The 24,315-nt window shown below is 35.7% G+C and overlaps 1 protein-coding gene across 1 annotated transcript in view; it reads right to left on the bottom strand.

Moving 5' to 3' along the window:
* LOC150100586 (glycerol kinase 3-like) overlaps positions 1 to 24,315 on the bottom strand; it is a 473,098-nt gene that overhangs the window by 330,726 nt on the left and 118,057 nt on the right. The window contains exon 4 of the mRNA XM_090401838.1: positions 1,744 to 1,821. Coding sequence (XP_090257964.1) covers positions 1,744 to 1,821 — 78 coding nt within the window. The remainder of the gene's footprint in view (positions 1 to 1,743; positions 1,822 to 24,315) is intronic.

Here is a 24,315-nt window from a genome sequence, read left to right as displayed (position 1 = left end):
GTCATATCCTGTACATCCCTTGAGGATACACATCAGGAATTTGATGATGATTCACGGTATATAGCAAACGATATAATGAACTAAATAAAAACATAAAGTGAGCTGAAAGAGCCAACAAGAGAAAATATATTGATGAATTAGCAAAAGAAGTGCAACATGCTGCAGAAAATGGACAAATTACACAACTTTATCAGATTATAAAACAAATGAATGATAACAAAAAAGCAACTCCTTCCTGCATTAGAGACAAACAAGGATAGTTATTGATGTTTGTCACTCTAAAATTGAAACAAGGTGGAGGGAATATTTTGATGAAAGCTTGAATGTAAAGGCAGATACAAGGTCACAACAGGTGAAAAATATTACATATAGTGTAATACCCACTTTGAACATTTCTGAAGATGAGATCTCGTTGAGCGAAGTCAAAGATGAGAAAAACAAGTATCATTATTAGCACTTCTGAAGGATAAGTTAATTTTTCATATTTTAGTTATTAATATTAGGTTAACTCATTGTCATTTTTGTTTTGTGTAGATGTGTGATTGGCTGAGTTTTTTTTGTAAGTAAGCCTTGTATTTTATGTGTGTGTGTGAGATATACTCATCATAAAAGTTCAAGATATATGGAAGGTGAGCGACTCTGTATTAAGTGTTTCAAGAGTGAGTGCCAATTGGGTGGTGAGAATGAAGCAAATGTTAGTAGAGTAAGCAATCTCTTTACTTACTATTATAATAACGGAATTAACTCTCATAAAATATTCTTTATTAGTAGAATTTTCACCTGAGCATCACAGACATCATCAGTACAAGTACAAAGGCTAATTAAACAATAACTGATATATTCACAAAGCACCACCTAAGTGGCTAAGGTTAAATTTCTTAAATTTATTTTTAAAAAATAATAAATAAATAAATAAATAAATAAAATTTATATATAGGTGTGTATACAATTACAAAAGTTAGGAAAGATTTGCTGATTTATAGAGTGCTATCTCCTACAAGGGGGAAAGACAGACCATCAGATCTGTTTAGGTTAGGGGAGTGAAGTAACATTTCGCATGTTTCTTTGTAAAGCCATTCCATGAGGAACCGACTTTTGTGAATGACTTTGTCTTGTTCCACTGAACTCTATGTCTAGTGTTGATGGCATCTCTGCAAGTCCAGACTATTCAGGTTCAAGGTACTGAATATACAACTCGTGTTCTTCTAACCAGATCAGAGCAGATCTTCCTGTTTGTCCAAAATATGATAACCCACAAGAGCAGGGAATCTGGTAGACACCTGGATAGCTGAGATGTGGGAGCTTGTCCTTTAGAGACATGAGGAATGTAGAGATTTTTCTGATGGGCCAAAAGGCAACACAAATATTTAGTGGTTTTAACACTTTAAAGCAGCAGCTATTCTACTAACAGAACAGCCAGTCTCCAGGTTGGGGGGGGGGGAAATGTGAGGAAAGGCAGTAATAAATTTGCACCACTTTACATTTCCAATTTATAATATTTAACTCATCAAATTCATCTTTTATACAGTCTACCATACGTCTCTCTCTCTCTTTGTTTTATATAGCAACTGATAAGGGGACCAATAAATGAGGAACTGATATAATGAATCCTTCTTTTGAGACCTTCAACAGTTTGTTATAATGAACAAGTGTAGTAATGGTGTTTGCTATAATAAGAATCCACTGTAGCTTAACTCAATCTTAATAAATACTATAACAGACATAAGCAATATTAAAACTCACCGATTGCATTATACAAAGGCTTTCCTGTTATTTTATCCCATACAATTGTTGTTTCTCGTTGATTGCTTATGCCAATTGCTGAAACACATTAACAAAGAGAGTGAGCGATTTCATCAAAAGCAGAAAAAAAAAAAACTTAAAACACCAAACAATATATAAAATGCATATACATACAAGGGTGGTCTGAGAAGTTTTCAACCTCGACCACAGATGGCAACACTATCGGCACAATTTTTTTTTCTAAGTTTGTACATGTCATAAGCATCCATGTGAAATTACAAGTCATTCTATCAAGTAGTTTGTTTTATATAAACTACTTGAACAAAAGTGTTGTCTGTAGCTCTTGAAATAGATAAAATTGAGTATCGTGCAGTTATAAAATCCTTTGTAAAAGAAGGTTTAACTCCAAAAGAAATTCATTCGAAGTACATAAAAGTTTATGGGCACTCTTCTCTTTCGTTTTTGACAATTAAGAAATGGCTGATGAGTTTAAACATGGCCATACCAGCCTTGAAGATGCTACATGAAGGATGTCCAAAGAGTGTAACAATACCAGAAATCATCGCTCAAGTGCACGATATGGTATTGAATGACCGGCGAGTCAGAGTGCGTGAAATTGCTGAGGCTATAGGCATTTCAAAAGAAAGTGTGGGATATATTTTGCATGAAGAATTGCAAATGAAAAAGCTTTGTGCAAGATGAGTGCACGCTTACTCACAGCAGATCAAAAACGCACTCGCATGAAAATCTCTGAATAGTGCTTAGAGCGTTTTAACAAGAATAAAACTGATTTTGTGCGTTGATTTATTACTATGGATGAGACTTGGATTCACCATTACACACAAGAATCCAAACAGTGGACAGAAGCTGGTTGTTCAGTGCCAAAGAAGACAAAGTCTTCTATCAGCAGGAAAGGTCATGCTTCGGTGTTTTGGGATGCTAAAAGCATTCTGTTTATTAATTATCTTGAAAAGGGTAAAACAATAACCAGGGAATATTATTCTGATCTTTTAACCAGACCAGATGAAAAAATTCGTGAAAAAAGACCCAGTTTGCGGAAGGAAAAAATATTTTTATGTCAGGACAATGCACCTGCCCACAAATGTGTTTTGGCAATGGGAAATTAAGGGTTCTGCAATATGAATTGTTGGAACATCCATCCTATTCCCCAGCTTCTGGCTCCTTCTGACTTCTATCTCTTCCCAAAACTCTTCCTTGCTGGTCAGCATTTTTCTTCAAATCAAGAGGTGATTGCAGCTGTAGAGGGGTATTTTGCAGATCTTATGGAGATCCACTACAGGGACGGGATAATGGCACTGGAATAAATGTATCAGTCCTAAGGGAGATTATGTTGAAAAATAAAAATAATTCTGAAATTATAAATTTGTTTTTTCGTTGTTATGCTGAGAACTTTTCGGCCCACCCTCATATTGTGAGCTGGTAATCATATTCATTTTTATGAGCCTCCATAGCTGAGTCAGTATAGATGAAGCCCTTTGGTCGGAAAGACCTGGTTCGATTCCCGTCCATGACACGAGGAACCTTTCGACTGAAGGTGAGTAGTATGTTTCGTACGGAGGTACAGTATGCCCATGCTTTAGAGATCTTTGCTTGGAGACTTGCCAAGAATAGTCAATTCATGCTGAAGGGGAGAAAGAAATGAAGGACGTATGAATTGGTCACCAACACGCGAAATCACGTGCTTTATAGGTAAAATTTTCCAACTGTTATACAAGCAAAATAGTTAACTACAATGATCATAAAAGACAAGTTAATTTTCCGATGTGTAATAATAAATCGTACTTACCGGGTGCGAAATTTAAGGATGTAAGTGAGAGCATTAGAGTGCAAAAACAGAGGGTGAAAGAAATAACAATTGTGGCTGGTACGAATGAATTGAAAGGTGATAAATTTTTTATGAGAGAGGACTTGAAAGTATTGTTAAAGGTAGCGAAAGAAAAGAGTGACAGAGTTAGAATGGTGAGTCTGTTACCGCGGTATGACAGAGAGGAGTTTAGAAGGAGGGCCATAATCGCAAATGATATTATGCGCAGGTTATGCGGACGGTGTGGTGTGGAATTTGTGGACGTGTGGAATGAGTTTGATGGGTGAAAGGATTTATACAGGATGGATGGCCTGCATTTGAATGGACTTGGTGTGCGGAGACTGGAAAAAGTGTTGCTGAATGAAGTGAAAATGGATGTGCAGAACCAGGGAAACTAGAACTACCAAGGAGGGGGGGGGGGAAGTGGATATCCAGACATCAGTGAGACAGTTGAGTGTAAAAATGTATATAATGTATCTGAGCCAGCAAAAAGGACAAAAAATGGGAATGGGATATTTAGAATAACGCATCAAGATAGGGGTGGGACAAAGGGAACACTGCAATTCATGTATACTAATGCCAGGAGTATTAGGAACAAGAAGGAAGAATTTTTGGCCTTGATTGGCTCTTCCTGGCCACAGGTTATTGGCATTAGTGAAACATGGCTGACGGAAGATGATATAGTTAGTGGGATAGAATGTGTAGGTTATAGTATGTTTAGGAGGGACAGAGAGAATAAAATTGGGGGAGGGGTGTTATTGATGATAGCTGATGAACTGCAGCCAAGGAGAATTGAAGTATTGCAGGATAGTGAAAGGAGCTCATTTGAGGCTATTTGGTGTGAGATTGATACTGGCAGAATAAAATATACAGTTGGGTGCTGCTATAGACCAGGTGATGGAATAGATGGTGGAGATGGTATGCATAAACAAATTGATGAAATGAGTGGAAGGAGGGTAATTATTATGGGGGATTTCAACTATGGTAACATTGATTGGAAGGAGGAGAGGACACATGTGAGGAAGGAAATGGATTTTATTCAATTATTAAGGGATAACTATCTGAAACAGCAAGTAATTGAAAATACTAGGGGTGTGAGAGTGCTTGAACTGGTAATAGTATCTGAGAATTTGACTGTAATGAATATGACCATGTTGTCACCTATTGGTGAGAGTGATCATAAGGTCTAGACCTGGGAGGTGGCTAAAGGTGTGAAATTTGTGATTAAGACAGGGTATATGTGAAATTACCGTGCTGGCAAGTATGACAAGCTTAGGAGATTGCTTGGATCAGTGCCATGGCATGTACAACTGCAAGGGCTGGACGTCGATAGAGCATGGGAAATGATCAAAGAGCATTTACAGGAGGTTATGGCTGATTGTATACCTAAGGTCCGAATAGTGAAACAAGGAGGGGTTAAATGGATGAATAACACCATTAAGCTTGAGCTGCAAAAAAAGAAACAACTATGGAGGGAATTTAAAGAAAGGGGTGACCTGCAGGCACACGAATGGTATAAAGTACAGGCCAGAAGGGTAACGAGTGTGGTAAAAACAGCAAAAGCCGATTATGAAAGGAAACTAGCTATGCAAGCAAAAGAGAATCCCAAACAGTTCTTTCAATATGCTAGCAAGCAAGAAAAAAACTGTACATGGCAAAATGATTTTAAGGAATGATGATGGTAAAGAGTTCACTGAACCAGTCGATATAGTGGAGTTACTGAGCGCGCACTTTGCAAAAGTATATCATCCAGGTGGTGACGTTGAAAAAATGAAGGAACCATTAGTTTATATGGGAATTGTGATGAATGAAGTGGAGGTGAATAGTCTATTACAGAACCTTAATGTGAATACATCTGTGGGATTGGATGGTATACCGGCACGGGTCTTGCATGAAGCGGCTAATGAATTATCAGTGCCCTTGACCATGTTGTTTAATCTGAGTCTCAGGTCTGGCTTAGTCCCGAAGGCGTGGAAAGAGGGGAAAATAGTTTCACTGCATAAAGGAGGATCCAAGACTATGGTTGCAAATTACCGACCGATCAGCATATCAGGAGTCGTTGTCAAGGTCTTCGAGAAAGTAGTCAAGGGAAAAATACAGGAATGGATTGATGAAAATGAGATACTGTACAGAGGACAGCATGGCTTTGTGAAGGGTAGATCATGCCTCAGTAACTTGCTCAAGTTTTATAACAAGGTGATGGCTGAACTGGATAAGGGAAATGGGTTTACAGTGATACTGCTGGACCTGGCAAAGGCGTTTGACAGAATACCACATGGAATTCTAATCCGTAAACTGCAACATATGGGAATGGATATAGGGTTGGTGAGATGGATAGCTGGGTGGTTGATGGAAAGATATCAAAGAGTAGTTTATTCAGGAGTAGAGTCCAAAAAACGGCCTGTGACTAGTGGTGTGCCACAGGGTTCTGTTCTTGGACCACTGCTGTTTAATCTGTTCATTAACGATATAGGGAAGGGTCTAAGTGGGACAGTTCATTTGTTCGCTGATGATGCAAAGTTGGGTAGGGCGATAGTGAATGCAGAAGATGTCAAAGTCTTGCAAGATGACTTAGATAGATTGGAGTTCTGGACTAAGGAGAATGGATGTCAATTTAATGTGACAAAATGTAAGGTTATGCATTTCGGAGTGAAAAGATTAGCAGCAGTATACCACATTGGTGGAACTGTACTCCAAGAGATTGATGAGGCCAGGGACTTGGGAGTGTTGGTGGATAGGGAGATGAAGTTTAGGGGGCACATTGCGAAAGTAGCTAAATCAGCTCATCAACTCACTTGGTTGTTGAAAAATACCTTGACGAGCAGAGAAAAACAAGTTATTGTACCTCTGTACCGAGCCCTGATAAGACCTCATCTCGACTACTGTGCCCAGATTTGGTCACCTCGGTTCCTTCTTGATGGGGAGGAGGTTGAGAGGATCCAGAGGCGAGTGACTAAGATGATAGCAGGTCTATGGAATGAACCATATGAGAACAGGTTGAAGATTTGTGGGTTGCAGAAACTAGTTGATAGGCGGAAAAGGGGAGACATGATTGAGACATTCAAATTGCTAAAAGGATTCTATAGGATTAATTCAGATGATATTTTTGAGATCAGGACTGGTGGTGGTGGGAGAACTAGGGGACACCCATGGAAGCTGGGCAAGAGCGTGGTTAGCAGGGGTGTTAGAGCTGGGTTCTTTACTTTTAGAGTGGTAAATGAGTGGAATAAGCTGCCAGAGTCTGTTGTGGGTGCTATGACAGTGAGCGAGTTCAAGGCAAGGTATGATAGATACTGTGAGAATGTTGAACAGCTGCGTGAACATGATGTTTAGGGCCTCCCTCGATGAGTCTAAGGACTCCTGGAGTAGCCCGTGGTAATAATAATAATAATAATAATAATAAACAATTCATCCCACAATACGGATTGATTACCCTATTATTGGAATGGATTCTCCTTCTGTTGACATGCGCAAAAGGTCTAGAATCTGTGGGTGTACTATAGAGGATTTTTTCACATGGAAACTCAGGTTTTTTGTCCCCCAGAACAGGCAAACTGACCCCATAAATACATGCATCTACAGACACAGGACACACTGGGAGGCATAGGGCCAACCACCTTATCCTCAAGACAGTTCCAGTTTCGAATTGTAATAGGCCTAATACGTAAAAGGAAGAAGAAGAGAATGTGTCCCTTATGATCGTGTTTATATATGTATATATATATTGATCCCATACACAAGAAGTCAAGAAACCTATAAACAGATCAGTGCCATGTGCAGGGTGCAGAGAAGGACTCTGAGATAGAAGTTTATTGATTTTTTTTTTTAAGAGCTGCAAGTTGTAATTGTTTGGGAATACTTCAAGAGGAAGGTTGCTCCAGAGGACAGAGGTGAATGGAATAAAAGAGGAGAAGGGTTCAGTGCATTTTCAGTTGTACAGTAAACAGATGCTGAGCAGTTGCTACCCTTGTATTAACAGGTGCAACAACAGAAAGTAGAGGAATGATGGTTGCCAATTCACTGAAGCTGGAAACATGGGAGTACCTGTAAAAGAGAAACAATGCTGAAACACTGCATCTGTGAGATAGAGGTTGAAGTGACTCTGTAAGAGAGAGAGGGATCATCAATGAACCTAATTGCTTGCCTCTGGACAGCACCAAGGATTTTAAGGTAAGTTTTAGGTGCCCCATTCGAAACATGTGAGCAGTATTCTAGGCATGGGCAGATTTGGGATTTGTATATAGTTAGGAGTTGGTTGAGTGTAAAATATCCTTTTGAATGAAAGAGAATACCTAGTTTCTTGGATGCTGAGGAGGCTAGTGATGTGATGTGTTTATGACAGGAAAGAGTGGAGGTAAACATTAGTCCAAGAAAAGAGATCTGATCTTGTTTGGTGATTTGTGGGTTAATGAGGGTAAGGTAGGTGAACTGAGACCTTTTTTGCAAGAGAAACGAAGACTGTGTCTTGGTGGTATTGAACATGACAAGGTTGTCCTTGCCACACTGAAGGATAGTATGAAGATCAATGTTCAGTGCACTGGTTGTAGATGCCCTTGTAGCCTGTGATGTCAAGAGTACTGCATAGTTTATTGAATGAGTATGATGAGTGTAGAATATTATCGTCAGTAAAGCTGTGGATAGGATTAGTTGTAATTGCAAGTAGGTTGTTTATGAACAAGAGAAAGAAAGTAGGTGATAGGATAGAGCCTTGAGGCACTCCAACATTGATGGTAAAGCTCAAAGAGACGGAGCCATCTTCCATGACTTGCAGAGAATGACCAGAGAGAAAGGTGACCATGATGCCACACACGGTTGAAGGCTTTGGAAATGTCAAGGGCAACAGCACAAGTTTTTCTGAACCTTTCCATGGCATGTCCAGTGGTAGGTGATGTATGCTACAAGGTCAGTTGTGGATCTTGAATGGCAGAATCCATACTGGTGATTTCTGATTAATTAGTGGGACTCTTGCTATTTATGACTTCCTCCATTATTTGGTCAGTAGTTTTGACTTCTATCAAGTTTTTTTTTCGAATAGGATGGATATGAGATTGCTTCCATGCATTGGAATAACTACCAGACATGTATAGTAGATTGTAGAGATGATCCTGGACAAGTGTTAATTCTGGAGCACAATGTTTGAGAACAATAGGAAAGATGATATTAGGACCAGAAGACTTTTTAGTATCCAAGTTATTTTAGTAGTTTCCTGCTTTTTTTTGTCAAAAAACTAAAGGAGGTATGCAGTGCTTGAATTCCAGTATGGCAAGGGATGATTTTTGTTGGTCATTAATGCAGGAGTTTGAGATAAAGAGTGATGCCTTGAGGCCAGCTTTATCTTTGGGTGAAGTAACAGTGGTGCCATCAGGATGAGAGAGAGGGGTGCAAGTACAGAAGAGAAGAAGTTTTGTCCAATGGCCGTGATGGACCAAAATGCATGGCTTCCATTTGGACAGGAGGCAATTTTTTTTCTTCTGGCCTTTATGAAATCAGATTTGGATCTGCTGATGATTGATTTGCTTATGTTGTGTAGTTTTGCATAGGCGGAGTATGATGCTGGAGTTCTTGAAGTGAGCCACTTGCAGTAAGCTGTATTTTTTTCTTTGACTGCTTTGGTACACTTTTGGTTGAACTAGGGCGTGGAAAGCAGATGAAAATCTTCATGCCAAGTGAGAACAGCTTCACACTTGGCATAAGAACATAAGAACCGGTTTAATAGCATAAGAACAATTTTCACTATTTCACAAAGTGTAATAATTATATGAGATTGACTCTCATAAAAAATTCATTTTATAATAAAGAAATCCATGTTATATTCCTATTCATTACATAAGTTGCTTTTTTCTGAGGAAAGTTTTTTCTGTTTTTGTTTTATAAAAGCAATTCTTCTTTATTTAAAAATAATGTAAAAAAAGTAATTTTTGTACTTTTTCAAAGATTAATATCTTTTTAATAACAGGATAGCATCAGAATTTTTTCATACTACTATTACTGTACTGTGGAAAACTGTGTGTGCGCTCTAAATTTTTTTATTTTTTTCATTTTCATGCAACTCCTGCTATAAAAATTGGAAACATATATTAGTACTGTGAGAGAGAGCAAAGACATTATTTTATTTATTTTTCTACATAATTCAGAAAACCTGCTCCAGAGACAAAACATGGACTCTTCAAGTGAAGAACAGTAGTCTTGCATTAAGCAATGAACTTCATCTTTCACCTAAAACAATCACAAACATCCATTGCCTGAAGTGGAGTCTGAACCTTCTGCCTGTTAGCTGGAGAGTGATAGCCACTCAACCAATTAGAATGGCAACTTTTCTTTCTAATTTTTCTTCAAGAGAAATGAAAATCTAGAATAATCAAACAGCTTGTAAATGTGCTTTATTTGTTCTCTTTTCAGATTTATTTGCAGTGCAATAAGACAATCACTTATAAATGCATATATCTGTGAAAATTATCATTTATCCTTTTAACAGGAAATAAGTACATGTTATACAAATTATGAAGACAGTTATAGCAGGATACCATATAATAGAACCCTCAGAAGGGCTCTATTACGGTATTCTTCAAGCAAGCCTGAACATAAACTTGTTCAACCAATTTACCTCAAACAGAAACCATAAGAATATTACAAGAACTTTTTTTTTTTTATCATCAGACCTCCATGGAATCCAAAAACTCATCCTGGAAGGACTGGACACTGAGGCATTATTTCCCTAGAGAATGTGCTAGGGAATTGACAGTGCCTTTAACGTGGCTTTTCAATGAAAGTCTGGCTTTGGCAAAGGTGTCCAGGGATAAGATAGTGCCATTGCATAAGGGTGGTAACAGACTGGAAGTTGTTGGATTCTAATTATGTAGAAAATAGAATAAATGTTGTTTGATTCAGAATCCAACATGACTTTCCGTCACAAGAACTATATTTGTAAATATTATTTGATGTAAATAACATAAATTATAATTGATATCATATAACTACCTTAATTATGTCAAATATTTAATTGCTTAATCAAAGAAATGTTTTAATGGTAAATAGATTCTGTATTAAATATTATTAAGCTGTTTTATTTATTATTTTGTCAATATTGTAAGAACTTATATTTGTAATTTAACTACGCATTTATTGGAATGCAAATATTCTATTTATTCTTTTTATGAAAGTTTAACGTTATGTAATAACTGAATGTAGTTATATAACCTAATGTAACATTCGCGAGAATGTTTACGTCTATCGGTTGTCATAGAGACGCGTGGAAATAAACGAGCGCGTGTGAGGGGAGCGTTTGTAGAGGAGAAAAAAAAAGAGATACGTAGTAGTAAGTAGGGAGTCGGAACGGAACTTTGGAACTATAAGGTAGCAAGGAAGTAAACTAAAGAAGTAGAAGTAATTAAAAGATTCCTAAGGATAGGAGTTGAGTAGATATTTTTTTATATAAGTGAATCTTATAGTTGGCTGAAAGCAAAACCAGCCGTAGTAATAAAAGGAAATTATTGCCGTAATCGGATAATTAGAGAACTGGACATTCAACGAAGAATTCTGAATAAATCCAGTCAGTCTACAATTACGACTTATTTCTATACTACGAAAAAAGGAATTGTACGGAGTTAAACTAGTTGATGAATGAAAAATAAGAATAATTTATGTACCTTATAGTTATCTGGAGTTTTTGAAGCGCGATTAGCAATGTTTTAGTTATTTAGTGTTTCGCAAGTGTGATAAATACAATTTGAAAGTGTGCTCACAAAATATTGGAAGTACTGAAGATTATTTCTGGTAAGGACAGTCATATTAGTTTATTTCAGTATATGAAGATTTAAGTATTAGTTCCGTTGCGCTGTTTCTAACATTAACTGTAGCATACCATCGAGGCTGAGAGTTGAAAATATAGACATTGAAGTGATATCTACCGTGGTTAGTGCCCTGTTATGAGTTAATCGTAGAGTGTAGCTGAGAGATACATGGAAACTGAATAAATAAGAAATTCTATTGTAATAATTTGAGTAAAGAAACTTTGTGATTCTGAAACTGTGAATTTGTTTGAGAAAGTTTGAAAGATTGGATTAATATGAATGACTTGACTTGATGTGCTAACTTGACTGGTTTGTCATATTTAGAAGTGGAATTTATGTATTTGTCAAATAACCATATATTAAATATTTTGTTTGTTAATTTAAATATTGTGTTTGCCTGAATTTCTTTTTACTGCACCGTTCACAAAAACTCGAATCTAGCGGGAATCCCAGAAAGAAAGAAAATAAATACCATCGGCCTGATTGAATGAAAAGACTGCTAACTAATTTTGAATTAAACTTACTAATTCATATAGACTTAGCTAAGGATAGAGTGGCGCAGTATAATAGAAATTTCTCTACCCTTAGATCAGTGATTAATTTGCAATTAGTTTTCCTTTATTTTATGAAAGTGACTTTTAGCAAGATGGCGGATTCGAACGTCAAGAGAACACGTCACGACAAAATGGCGCAGTCGGCAGGATGTGATTTAATTGATAGAAAGTAATTTAACAGCTGTAGATTAACAGATTTAATTTAACTTGGTAATAATAATTGTGGAATTGCTCCCTGAAAATTTAGAAAGTAAAAATTGAATAGATCACAATGAACTGGTTGTAATCAGAAATCAGGCAAAGATAAAGTTTTTTTTGTGAAATTAAAGGATTATATTATTTGAATTGATACTCCAATTATCACAATGGCTGTTACTTGCAATTCAGAGATGGAAAACAGTGAATTTTTTAGAAGTATGAACCCCCAACAAGTAATTTCTCAATTTTCAGGAGAAGACTCTGATGATGTATTATCTTTTTTTACTTATGTTGAGAAACTCAGAGAAACAGCAGGTTGGACAGACTTTCAGTTGTTGGTATTACTTAGAAACAAACTAATTGGTAAAGCTAAGACATATTTTTTTTCATCTCCTGTACTTAAGGAAACATTTGAATACAAGAAATTTAAGGAAGTCTTGCTATCTCAGTTTTGTAAACGGAGGAGTGTTGGACCGAATTTGTGGAAGCTACAGAGGATTATACAAAAGGACAAAGAATGTGTTGTGACTTCTACAATCGGTTACTAACTCTCTCTGAAAGTTTAAATGTATCCAATGAAGACAAACCTCATTTGGATTGGGCAGTTTATCAACAATTTAGACAAGGTGTCAGACAAGAACTGAGGGAGACAGCCTATAAGAAGATAACCTCACTAGAGGAATGTCTTATAGCTGTCAAGGAAAAGGAACAGATGATTGGAGACCTTTGCCTTTCATCCAATATTGGCCATGTAAACATAGTAGAAACAACTGATTGTTCCATAGGAGTAAATAAATCCTCAAAAGAGAACAGAAAGAAAGAAGATGAAAGGAAAATCATTAGAGAGAATCCTATTGATCAAAACTGTATGTCCGACACAAAAGAACAAACCAACAAGAAATTATTTAAGGAAGTAAAAGACATTGTTCACCAGGAAGTAGAAAAATTGCAACAGCCAATGAAGAATAAATTAGATGAAGTAATAAAAAAACTGACAGAAATGACTGTAGGATTTCAAGAAAATTTCAATCCCACAGCAGAACATATTAGTAAAGTTGTCAAACTGGAGGTTGAGAAGCAAAATAAACCAATATTGGCTAAATTGGATAGAGTAGTGGAAGCCCTGGAGAATGTTCGACAGCAAATTCACATTGATCCTCAAGCTCAGACAAGGAGAAAATTTCTCAGAGATGATGGAGATCCTCCCAAATGTTTTAATTGCAACAAGATTGGTCACATCGCTAGGAATTGCTACTTTAATAAAAGAAACTACTCTAACAGCAGAAGAAACTCTAATTTTGGACATATTTCTCATAGAACATATAATAAAGCTCAAAATTTCCCTAGATCAAGAGAGTTAATGATGAAGGTTACAGGATGTGTCAAAGGTCATAATTGTAACATTCTATTTGACACAGGTTGTAATGCCTCAATCAGTAAGCATTATTTCCTAAAGTTAAGAGATAGATTATGGAAGGATGTCACCAATTTAAGGAGACCTGTAAGAATTTCCACTCTTTCTAATTCGAGATCTACAGCATATGAAAAAGTTCGTGCACAAATTTATATACCTGACATCAACCTCTGTGTATATCAAGATCTATTGATAGTCCCTTTCTCTCCTAGCTTAAATGCTCACATAATATTAGGAACAAATTTTATGGAGAAGCATCACTTCTCTTGTGACTTTTCCACAGGTCAAATATCCATATTGAATAGAAGAATACGTGTTAAAAGAAACAATAACTCTGAGTGCACAGGAACAAGGCAACTAACAAGAAGATTTTGTGTGCCTAATCAAGAAGAACAACCTGATAAGATGCAATCATCTATAGACAAACAAGCTGTAAAAAATACTGATTTAAGCCCTACTATACTTGATCAGCCTGTTATTCAACTTGACACTGACTTGACATCAAAACTTCAAGTATCTGATTCTGAGCAAGAAATTTGTACTGAGAATCAATTACCAGCTGAGATTAATTTTACTGAGGTATCAGCTTTGCATATCAGAACTAAGAATATGAGAAGAGGAGACAATTATAAGGACTTAAATAATTACAGAAGGAAAACCAGAAGAATCAATCACCAAAGTAGAAGATATACTACAGTCAAATGTAATGACAGTAAGAATCTAAGTAAAGACCGAGAAGTTGTAGAAGATAGTACATGCGTTGTAGAAAACACAGGACGGAGTTTCATCCAAACAAGGTATAACCTAAGACCAAAAAAAAAAAAAAAAAAAAGGAGTAGTAGAAATCTGATTCCACCACCTAAAGGTTTAGAGTGAAAAATTTTTCTTTAAGGAAAAATTTTTCAAAGGAAGAGTAAGCCTTTGTTGGATTCTAATTATGTACAAAATAGAATAAATGTTGTTTGATTCAGAATCCAACATGACTTTCCGTCACAAGAACTATATTTGTAAATATTATTTGATGTAAATAACATAAATTATAATTGATATCATATAACTACCTTAATTATGTCAAATATTTAATTGCTTAATCAAAGAAATGTTTTAATGGTAAATAGATTCTGTATTAAATATTATTAAGCTGTTTTATTTATTATTTTGTCAATATTGTAAGAACTTATACTTGTAATTTAACTACGCACTTATTGAAATGCAAATATTCTATTTATTCTTTTTTGTGAAAGTTTAACGTTATGTAATAACTGAATGTAGTTATATAACCTAATGTAACATTCGCGAGAATGTTTACGTCTATCGGTTGTCATAGAGACGCGTGGAAATAAACGAGCGCATGTGAAGGGAGCGTTTGTGGAGGAGAAGAGAAAATAGATACGTAGTAGTAAGTAGGGAGTCGGAACGGAACTTTGGAACTATAAGGTAGCAAGGAAGTAAACTAAAGAAGTAGAAGTAATTAAAAGATTCCTAAGGATAGGAGTTGAGTAGATATTTTTTTATATAAGTGAATCTTATAGTTGGCTGAAAGCAAAACCAGCCGTAGTAATAAAAAGAAATTATTGCCGTAATCGGATAATTAGAGAACTGGACATTCAAAGAAGAATACTGAATAAATCCAGTCAGTCTACAATTACGACTTATTTCTGTACTACCATGAAAGGGAATTGTACGGAGATAAACTAGTTGATGAATGATAAATAAGAATAATTAATGTACCTTATAGTTGTTATCTGGATTTTTGAAGCGCGATTAATAATGTTTTAGTTATTTAGTGTTTCGCAAGTGTGATAAATACAATTTGAAAGTGTGCTCACAAAATATTGGAAGTACTGAAGATTATTTCTGGTAAGGACAGTCATATTAGTTTATTTCAGTGTATGCAGATTTAAGTATTAGTTCCGTTGCGCTGTTTCTAACATTAACTGTAGCTTACCATCGAGGCTGAGAGTTGAAAATATAGACATTGAAGTGATATCTACCGTGGTTAGTGCCTGTTATGAGTTAATCGTAGAGTGTAGCTGAGAGATACATGGAAACTGAATAAATAAGAAATTCTATTGTAATAATTTGAGTAAAGAAACTTTGTGATTCTGAAACTGTGAATTTGTTTGAGAAAGTTTGAAAGATTGGATTAATATGAATGACTTGACTTGATGTGCTAACTTGACTGGTTTGTCATATTTAGAAGTGGAATTTATGTATTTGTCAAATAACCATATATTAAATATTTTGTTTGTTAATTTAAATATTGTGTTTGCCTGAATTTCTTTTTACTGCACCGTTCACAAAAACTCGAATCTAGCGGGAATCCCAGAAAGAAAGAAAATAAATACCATCGGCCTGATTGAATGAAAAGACTGCTAACTAATTTTGAATTAAACTTACTAATTCATATAGACTTATCTAAGGATAGAGTGGCGCAGTATAATAGAAATTTCTCTACCCTTAGATCAGTGATTAATTTGCAATTAGTTTCCCTTTATTTGATAAAAGTGACTTATAGCAAGATGGCGGATTCGAACGTCAAAAGAGAAAGAGAACACGTCACGACAGTGCCACTGTTATACCGGATTGTGGTTGTCTTGCTTTTGTAACAAACTTTGTGTTGTGTGCTCTGAAGATGCCGGATATAATACCAGCGAAATATTAGCTTCTAAGTTAATAAATAGTTATTTTCTTATCCATCTGTGTTCATATCATACCGTGAAATCTATTATAACATGTCTTGGTAAGATGATGTTAATGGATGAAAATGGTAGATTGGTAGTTGCACAAGACATAGTCAAGGTATTCTGCGAGCAATTCCTAAAGGTATTCTGTGAACAATTCATCGAGGTATTTCAAGTCTCAACAACATTACATCATTAGAAGTATGAATGCAAACTGAATGGTAGAGGATGGACTGCTGGTGGGCAGGCAAGAGGAACTGATGATTTACATAAACTTGATGTCAATAAGAAATGAGCGCTTCGCATATCATCATGTCTCAAGGGAACATATCAAAGAATTAACAACAGCCTTAGTGGATCTGTTTAAGAAGTTTTACAACAGTCCAAAAGAGTGAAAGGAGAGTTACAATTTCTCTTCACAAATGTGGTAATCAATGCAACAATGTGCACAAAAAAGTGACAAAAAATGAATTGATTATGTTAAATTGTGAATGAAACTATGTTGTGTAATTTATTTTTTTTCATTCACATTTAACATTGCTTATTATGTATTAATCATGATTTGTATAAAAATTAATTATTATTCCTTAATTTAGGATTACTATTTAAATATTTATTCTAAACTTAACCTACTATTAATTTGTTAAGTAATAATATGTGCAGAATTTATAATAACTAAAATATATATATGATGTAACGAAAAGTATTATTATAATTAATTCTATACGTAATGAAAAAGCTGATTAAGTAGCTTAAATATTCTGTTTATTCTTATTTGTGAAAATGTAACGTTATGTAATCACTCATGTAGTAGTAGAGCATTGTATTACATTAGCGAAATGTTTGCGTTCATTTGTTGTCATGGAGACGCATGAAATAAACAAGCACGAGTCGAATAGAGCGTGACCTTCGGACTGAAAGGAAAGGAAAAGATATGGAGAAGATTTTTAATTAGAGAGAAGAGAGGAAGTTTTTGCGGAGCGGGAAGGAAGGTAGGATACAAGCAAAGGAAGTGGAAGAAAATTATAAGTTCTCTACGGCAGAAATTCATGAGAAGAGTGTTTAGAAGTGAGCCAAAACATAGTGAATCATATACTTAGCTGCAAGAGAAGTCAGCTGTGTTGTATAGGAAAATTAATGCCGTATCCGGATAAATAAAGAACTGGACATTCAATGAAAAATTCTGATTAGTTCCAGTTAGTCTAGGATTACGTCTTAATTCTATGATGCCCTGAGAAGAATTATATTGAAATTAACTTAGTTTGAGAAAAGTAAACAAGGAAAGATATCAGTGCCTTATTGATGTGTTTTTTTTGAGTAGTGAAGCGCAATTAACAGTAGTTCAGTTAAATCGTTGGAGAATTTTTATTAATGTGTTCCACTAACGTAAATAAGTTAATTCATAAGTGTGCTCACAATTAATTGATATATTGAAGATTGTATCTGGTAAGAGTAGTCATATTTGTTTGTTTATTCTAACATTAACATATCTTCGAAGTTCAAAGTCCGAAATAAGATTGCTTGGAATATTGTCTACCTTGATTAGTGCTTCCTGTGAATTTAAACATTAAGTACAGCTGATGGATATGTGGAGACTGATTAAATAAGAAGTTTCGTTTTATTAACTTGAGTTAAGAAAGCTTGTGATTTTGAAGCTGTGAATTGTATGTGAAAGTTTAGAACATTGAATTGGCATGAGTGACTTAGCAAGATGTATTAAGTTAATTGTATTGTTTCATTTTAAAGCAGAATTCTTGTATTTGTTATATATATCATATATTAAATGTTTTATTTTGTTAATCTAAATATTGTGTTTGCCTGAATTCCTTTTTATTGCACCGTTCATAAATATTCGAATCTTGCAGGAACCCCAAGTGGAATAGTAAATAATTCGGCCTAAATAAATGAGGAGACTGCTAACTTAATTAAGAATTGATCCTACTATTTTATATAGACTAATCTAAAAATAGGGTGGCACAGTATAATTATAAATTTCCCTACTTTTGGATCGGTGATCAATTTGCAATTAGTTGTTATATTGATAAGAGTGACTTGAACCAAGATGGCGGACTTAGAACATAACATGAAAATAGAACGTCACAACACTAGCAATGGACTCATCACTTTCTCCTCTTTTAGCCAAACTGTTTGTAAAATCATTTGAAGGACTAGGAATTACAATTATGGCCCAGCCCAACAAAACAGCTACAAGACTTTGCCAATCATCTTGACAACTTCCATCCTCATGTAAAGTTCATTGTCAAATTAGAAAACAACACATTTCTTATCTTTTTAACACTCTCTTGAAGATCTGTGAACTGAATAAATTTAAGTATTTAGTCTAGAGAAAAACAATGTGAGTGTGTGTGTGCTCATGCACACGCACACACATATATACACACACAGGAAGATACCTCCATGAAATTCTCAACTATCTGTCACAAAACACTGGTGTTATAAAAACCCTACAAGATAGGGCACACGACTTTCTACCAGTACAAAGAAACAAAGCCAAGAACTTAATCCCTTTAGTTGTATCCTTCCAAAAAATGGTTGTAATAAAAGAATAGTAAAGAATGACCTAAAGGAGTACCCTAGACAAATGAACAAAAACATCAGATAAACAACTTGTCACAGATAAAATCTCAAAGATTTTTCATCAACAAGTAATAAAAGTGACTTCATCCCAGTAAACAAGCTCTAAAGTCTCCTTTGTCCTCCAAAATTTCTCTATTCACCATTCAAAAAACTGAAAGTATACAAATCAATTGTTCATGAGAAGTTTGTTCTGTGGTACAAGCAGGCTAACTGAGAGACACTCGCATCAGAGCACATCAAGAATGAGGGGGGGGGGGATAAAACTTCAATCAGGACTAGTAACATATATAACAGAAACAAATCATCAAGAATGATGGCAGCATGCAGAAATGACCTACACTGTTTACAATTGATCTTGTCAGAGCCTTCAAAGAATTGCTCTAATCAATATAACAAGAAACAAAGCATCATCTTACATCAGGTTTCGTCAACATACATCAAAAACCTGGCACACAGACATTCCACAGATCACAATGCCAGTCATCATACAGTACAATGTAAATTGTAGAAGCACAGCACTCAGTCTATTTCAAACATTCTGTATTACTGATTATCATCAGCTTGCATGTTGAGGAAAAAACAGTCATTAAAATAGTTTTTTTCCCCCAGTCTCCTGAAAAAGTGTACTAAAACACACATACACACGAAATTAATAGAGATTAAAACTTAAAAATATGTCTTATACATGACATATGTATAAGACAAACTTCCAACATGTTCAGACAGAAGCCTCTAAAGTATTCCACTTCCTCAAGATTACATAGATATCCTCATATATATATAATAAAAACTAATTCATATATTTCATATATGGTACAAGACATCTGACAGTCTTTGATTTGTCTAAGACCAAGTCATGTGACTGAGTGCACCTTAAAGAGGGAGTCTGGCTCAACATTGAGTGGAGCCAGACTTACTTTCTTGTTCTCGTTAATTTTATTATTTCTTTTCTATTAAATTATTATGTATGGATAGATTATATAAATTCACCCTTCATTTTGAACAGTAAATGAAAGAAAACTACTAAAGAACTGAGAGCTCTGTTGACCCTGGATTTTCAATGAAAGTCATGGGAAAGGCACCCACGGAATGGAAGGAGAGTGTGATAGTGCCATTGAATAAAGGTGGCAGCAGACTGGAAGCATCAAATTATAGAACAGTTTGTGTTATCAGTAGTTGTTAAAATCTTGGAAAAATTAGTGAGGAACTATATGCAGCATTGGGCAGATGAGGGTAATGTTATCTGTGAGAATCAACATGGATTTGTTAAGGAGAGCTCTTGCTTCAGTAATGTGGCCTTTTACAATAAAGTGACAAGAGCAGTTAACGAGGGAAAGGCATATTCTGCCATTTTTTTGGATTTTACAAAGGAATTTTACAGGTACCACATGATAAGCTGATATTTAAGTTTCGGCACATGGGTTTATTTAGATGTCATGTTAGTGAACTGAATTCAGGATTGGCTAGGTACCACATGATAAGCTGATATTTAAGTTGTGGCACATGGGTTCAGATGTCATGTTAGTGAACTGAATTTATGATTGGCTATCTGACAGGTATTAGAGAGTTGTCTGTTGGGGAGAGGCAATATCGAGGCAGAAGGTTACAAGTGGGGTTCTACAGGGCTCAGTAGTGGGACCTGTATTGTTTAACCTTTATATCAATGATACTGTCAGTGAATTGCAAGTAGATATTCAGTTTTTTGCAAATGATAAAAAGCTGGGAAGGGATATTAGTGATAGCAGATGTGGTAACTCTGCAAGAGAATTTGAATAAACTGGAATGATTGGCAAATGAATGGAGATGTCAATTTAATGCAGAAAAATGTAAAGTCTTGAAGTTTGGGATACATCGATAGGAGACTGCATACTCTGTTGGAGGAAGTATGGGAGGCAAGGAATCTGGAAGTGATGATCGATAGAAACCTGAAATTCAGGGAACATATTGCAAAAGTGGTGAAGGTAACCCAGAGGACTGCTGCAATACTGAGAAGGATGCTGACCTGAAGAGATAAAAGGGTTGCCATTCCATTGTATAAAGCCCTGATCATCACACCACACTTGGAGTATTTTTCTCAAATTTGGTCCTCGGGATTTGAAGGGAATAAATTAACTGTGGAAACAGTGCAAGGGCAGAAAATAAAAATGGTATCAGGCTGAGAGAATGTGGACTGCAGAGTTTGGCAGATAGAAGGAGGAGAGATGATATGATTGGGATTTTTAAACTGTTGAGAGGTAGTTACAGGGTTGAGAGTTCTTTCGCTTGGTGAAACATGGGGAAGGAGCGAAGACAAGGGGCTATCCCTGGAAGTTACGAAAGGAAGCTATGAGCAAGAGGGTGAGGAGTGGTTTCTTTGCAAGGAGGGTGGTTGAACCATGGAAGGATTGCCTGATAAAGTGGTGAGAGCACGAACGGTCAATAAGTTCAAGGAGCGATAATGATAGACTTGTATTTTCTAGGATGGGCCTCCCACGATGAGTTTTTTGACATCATGGAGGCCTGAATCATTATCATAATAATAATAATAATAACAAAACTGAGTATGGCATGCATTTTAAACCCAAATTAAAGGAAAGCATATTTCTGTATAATTATGTGTAATGTATAACGAGAAAATCATTACTTTGTTTTGACAACATATACCATTTAGTTGTTGCTGTTTTTTTTTAATCACTCACAACAACCTTTAGATAAAGTATACTCCAGCAGCTGATTTTCAAATGTTTACCCCTGTTAAATTCCAAATTGTCAGCCTAGATCAATGGCTAGTAAGGGGGTGCACTATGAGAAGGTGAGAATCGTTAACTTAAAAGCTCCAGTCAGTTCTCTGCATACCAGAAAAATTATGTGGAAATCTGCTCCCAGTTATCTAGCTTTTGACCATTAAGCAATTCCAGCTGAAAAAGTCCACACATGCAAGTTCATAAAAACATAACAACACAACACTTGAATCATCAGAGCAACCAGATGAAAGAAGAGGAAGTAAAAGCATAAACTGAATGTAGTAGATATACTGTAATCATGACAGGAGGTTTAGATATATGAAGTTTTGGAACATGTTAAGGGAATGAGACTGTAAATGTCTTTAATCTGGTTGTTTAAGTCTTGACACAGAACGGATCTTGAAAGAATTTAAACAGGAAAATGCCACTGCACAAGGATGGTACAAAAACAAATATTAGATAACGATCCTGTCAGTCTAATGATTTTACAACTAAATAAATTTAGTTTATCTGATTAATACAATAACTGTCAAACAAATGTTAACTTTTTTTTGTGGATTCGATTCCTTTCCAGATGTGTGTGATTTTTACTTAATTTCTCATGCTGATTTCAAATATGTTTTTAATTTTTTTCTTACGACACATAGTTTCTGAGAAACAAGGTCTGTATATTTTTATGATATAAACACAATTGACTCATCCGTTTATAAGATGAACTTGGTGTTTCTGTTTCAGAACCCCCACAGTATTCAGCTAACATAGAACAACTCCACTTCCCCTTATACCTTCCATCCTCATAATCTGCTGATAAAACCCTCTTGCTGTGTTCATCATTTATGGACCCAAGATTTTCTAGGAAAAAGTCTAAATGTGAGTTAAGTATAGTTTCTGGGAAATTCCCATGTTACTCTCTTAAACACTATTAATATAATTAACCGCTATTGTAGCCTGTTTTTGTTTAGGAGTGTCCCTTATATTAATACATTGGCTAACATAACTCAAAAAAGGGGTATATATATATATATATATATATATATATATATATATATATTTTAGGGCATTATGGGCGAGTATAGAAGGCAATTATGGCAGAATAAAAAATGTGGAAAAATTTTGTACATACCTTCTTTATGGTTTAATGATGCCTTCTAAATCCAAGCTCCTGCTGAAGGTTGTTTATAGATGGGGGGAGGAGAACATGAGGTGTGCTTTAGACGCAGGAAATAAGTTAGGAAACCCAGGTTACTCTTAATAATATATATATAAATATATATATTAGGGGTGCTTAAGGGTCAAAGCTGTATAACTGAGAGGAGACCTCCACATAGCCTTTAAAGGAATGCGGAGAACCGACCAGGGCTTCTGACCTAATGTCCAATCCTCACCTTCTCGTGGTGCACCCTGTTGGGTATCTACTTGGATACTGAACAGACGAGGATGGGCTGGCAATTTGGGATTTAGCCGACCAAATTGTATTCTTATTGGTTAAACCAAAATATAGAATGATGGTACAACATGACAAAATTTCATGCCGGCTGGGACGTCGCCCGGTTAAATAAGGCCCCTGTTGTTTTCGCCAGGGAACCAGGGCGAACAACGAAAAGTCAGCTACTGGAACAAATCTGAAAATAAACCCCAACTCAACATCACCAGAGTTAAAGATCGGTACTATCAACGTAAGAAGCCTGAATGGCAAAGAAATGGAGCTAGCTGAGGAATTAGATAAGTACCAGATCGACATAATAGGGGTGACTGAAACAAAAAAGACCAAAACTGGTGAGATCTTTCTGAGAAATAAATACAAAATGTTATATTCAGGCAATGATAATCAAGGAAAAGAAGGAGTAGCCATAGTATTCAACACAAAATACAAGGCTAATCTTCTTGAATGGCAGTCAGTCTCAAGTAGAGTAATGTGGGCAAATATGAGAATGGGGAACTGCACAATGAGACTTATTTGTGCCTATGGTCCCACAGAAGGTTCTACTAAGGTAGAAGTGGAGGAATTTTTTGAGGCTTTAGAAAAAGCAACTGACACAATGAAAAATGAAAAGTTGGTCCTTGTTGGGGATCTAAATAGCAGAGTAGGAAATGATTGTGAGACATACAAAAATATTTTGGGAAAATTTGGAGAAAAGAGCAAAGCTAATAATAATGGCAAATATCTGTTGGATTTCTGCTCAGGACATGGACTGGTTATTACTAACACCATGTTCCAACATAAAAATGTGCACAAATTCACATGGAGAGAAGAGGCTAGAAATAAGAAAAGTCTCATTGACTATGTTATTGTTGATAGTGATGTTTTCTCCCTGGTGCAGGACACCAGAGTGTACAGAGGATTTGAAATTGGAAGTGATCACTATTTAGTCTTGAGCAGGATAAAATTGAATTTCATATTAAAAAGAATAACATGTAAGAAAGTTTTAAAGCGAATAAAAGTTGAGCAGCTCTCAGATGTGAACTGTAGGCTAAAATACACAAAGATTATTGAAGAAAAAATGAAAGAGTTTGAGAACAGGAATCAAACCTTGGAGATTCAGTGGCAAACTCTGAAGAAAACATTGATTGATTCTGCCAGAGAGGCATGTGGTGAGATTATCTGTAAGGATAAAAAAATCAGATCTCCCTGGTGGACACAGGAAGTTAAAGAGGCAGTGAAGGAAAAGAAGAAAGCATACCAAAAGTTCCTAGCAAATAAGTCAGCTTGTGCTCTTAGAGAATATAGAGACAAATGCAAGAATGCTAAACACTTGTGTAAAACTAGCTAAACAAAAGTCATGGGA

This window comes from Typopeltis vanoorti, chromosome 12 (assembly GCF_054136105.1).
Source record: "Typopeltis vanoorti isolate ZY-2024b chromosome 12, IOZ_Tvanoo_1.0, whole genome shotgun sequence".
Classification (NCBI taxonomy): domain Eukaryota; kingdom Metazoa; phylum Arthropoda; class Arachnida; order Uropygi; family Thelyphonidae; genus Typopeltis; species Typopeltis vanoorti.
This window is presented reverse-complemented; position numbering and strand designations above follow the sequence as displayed.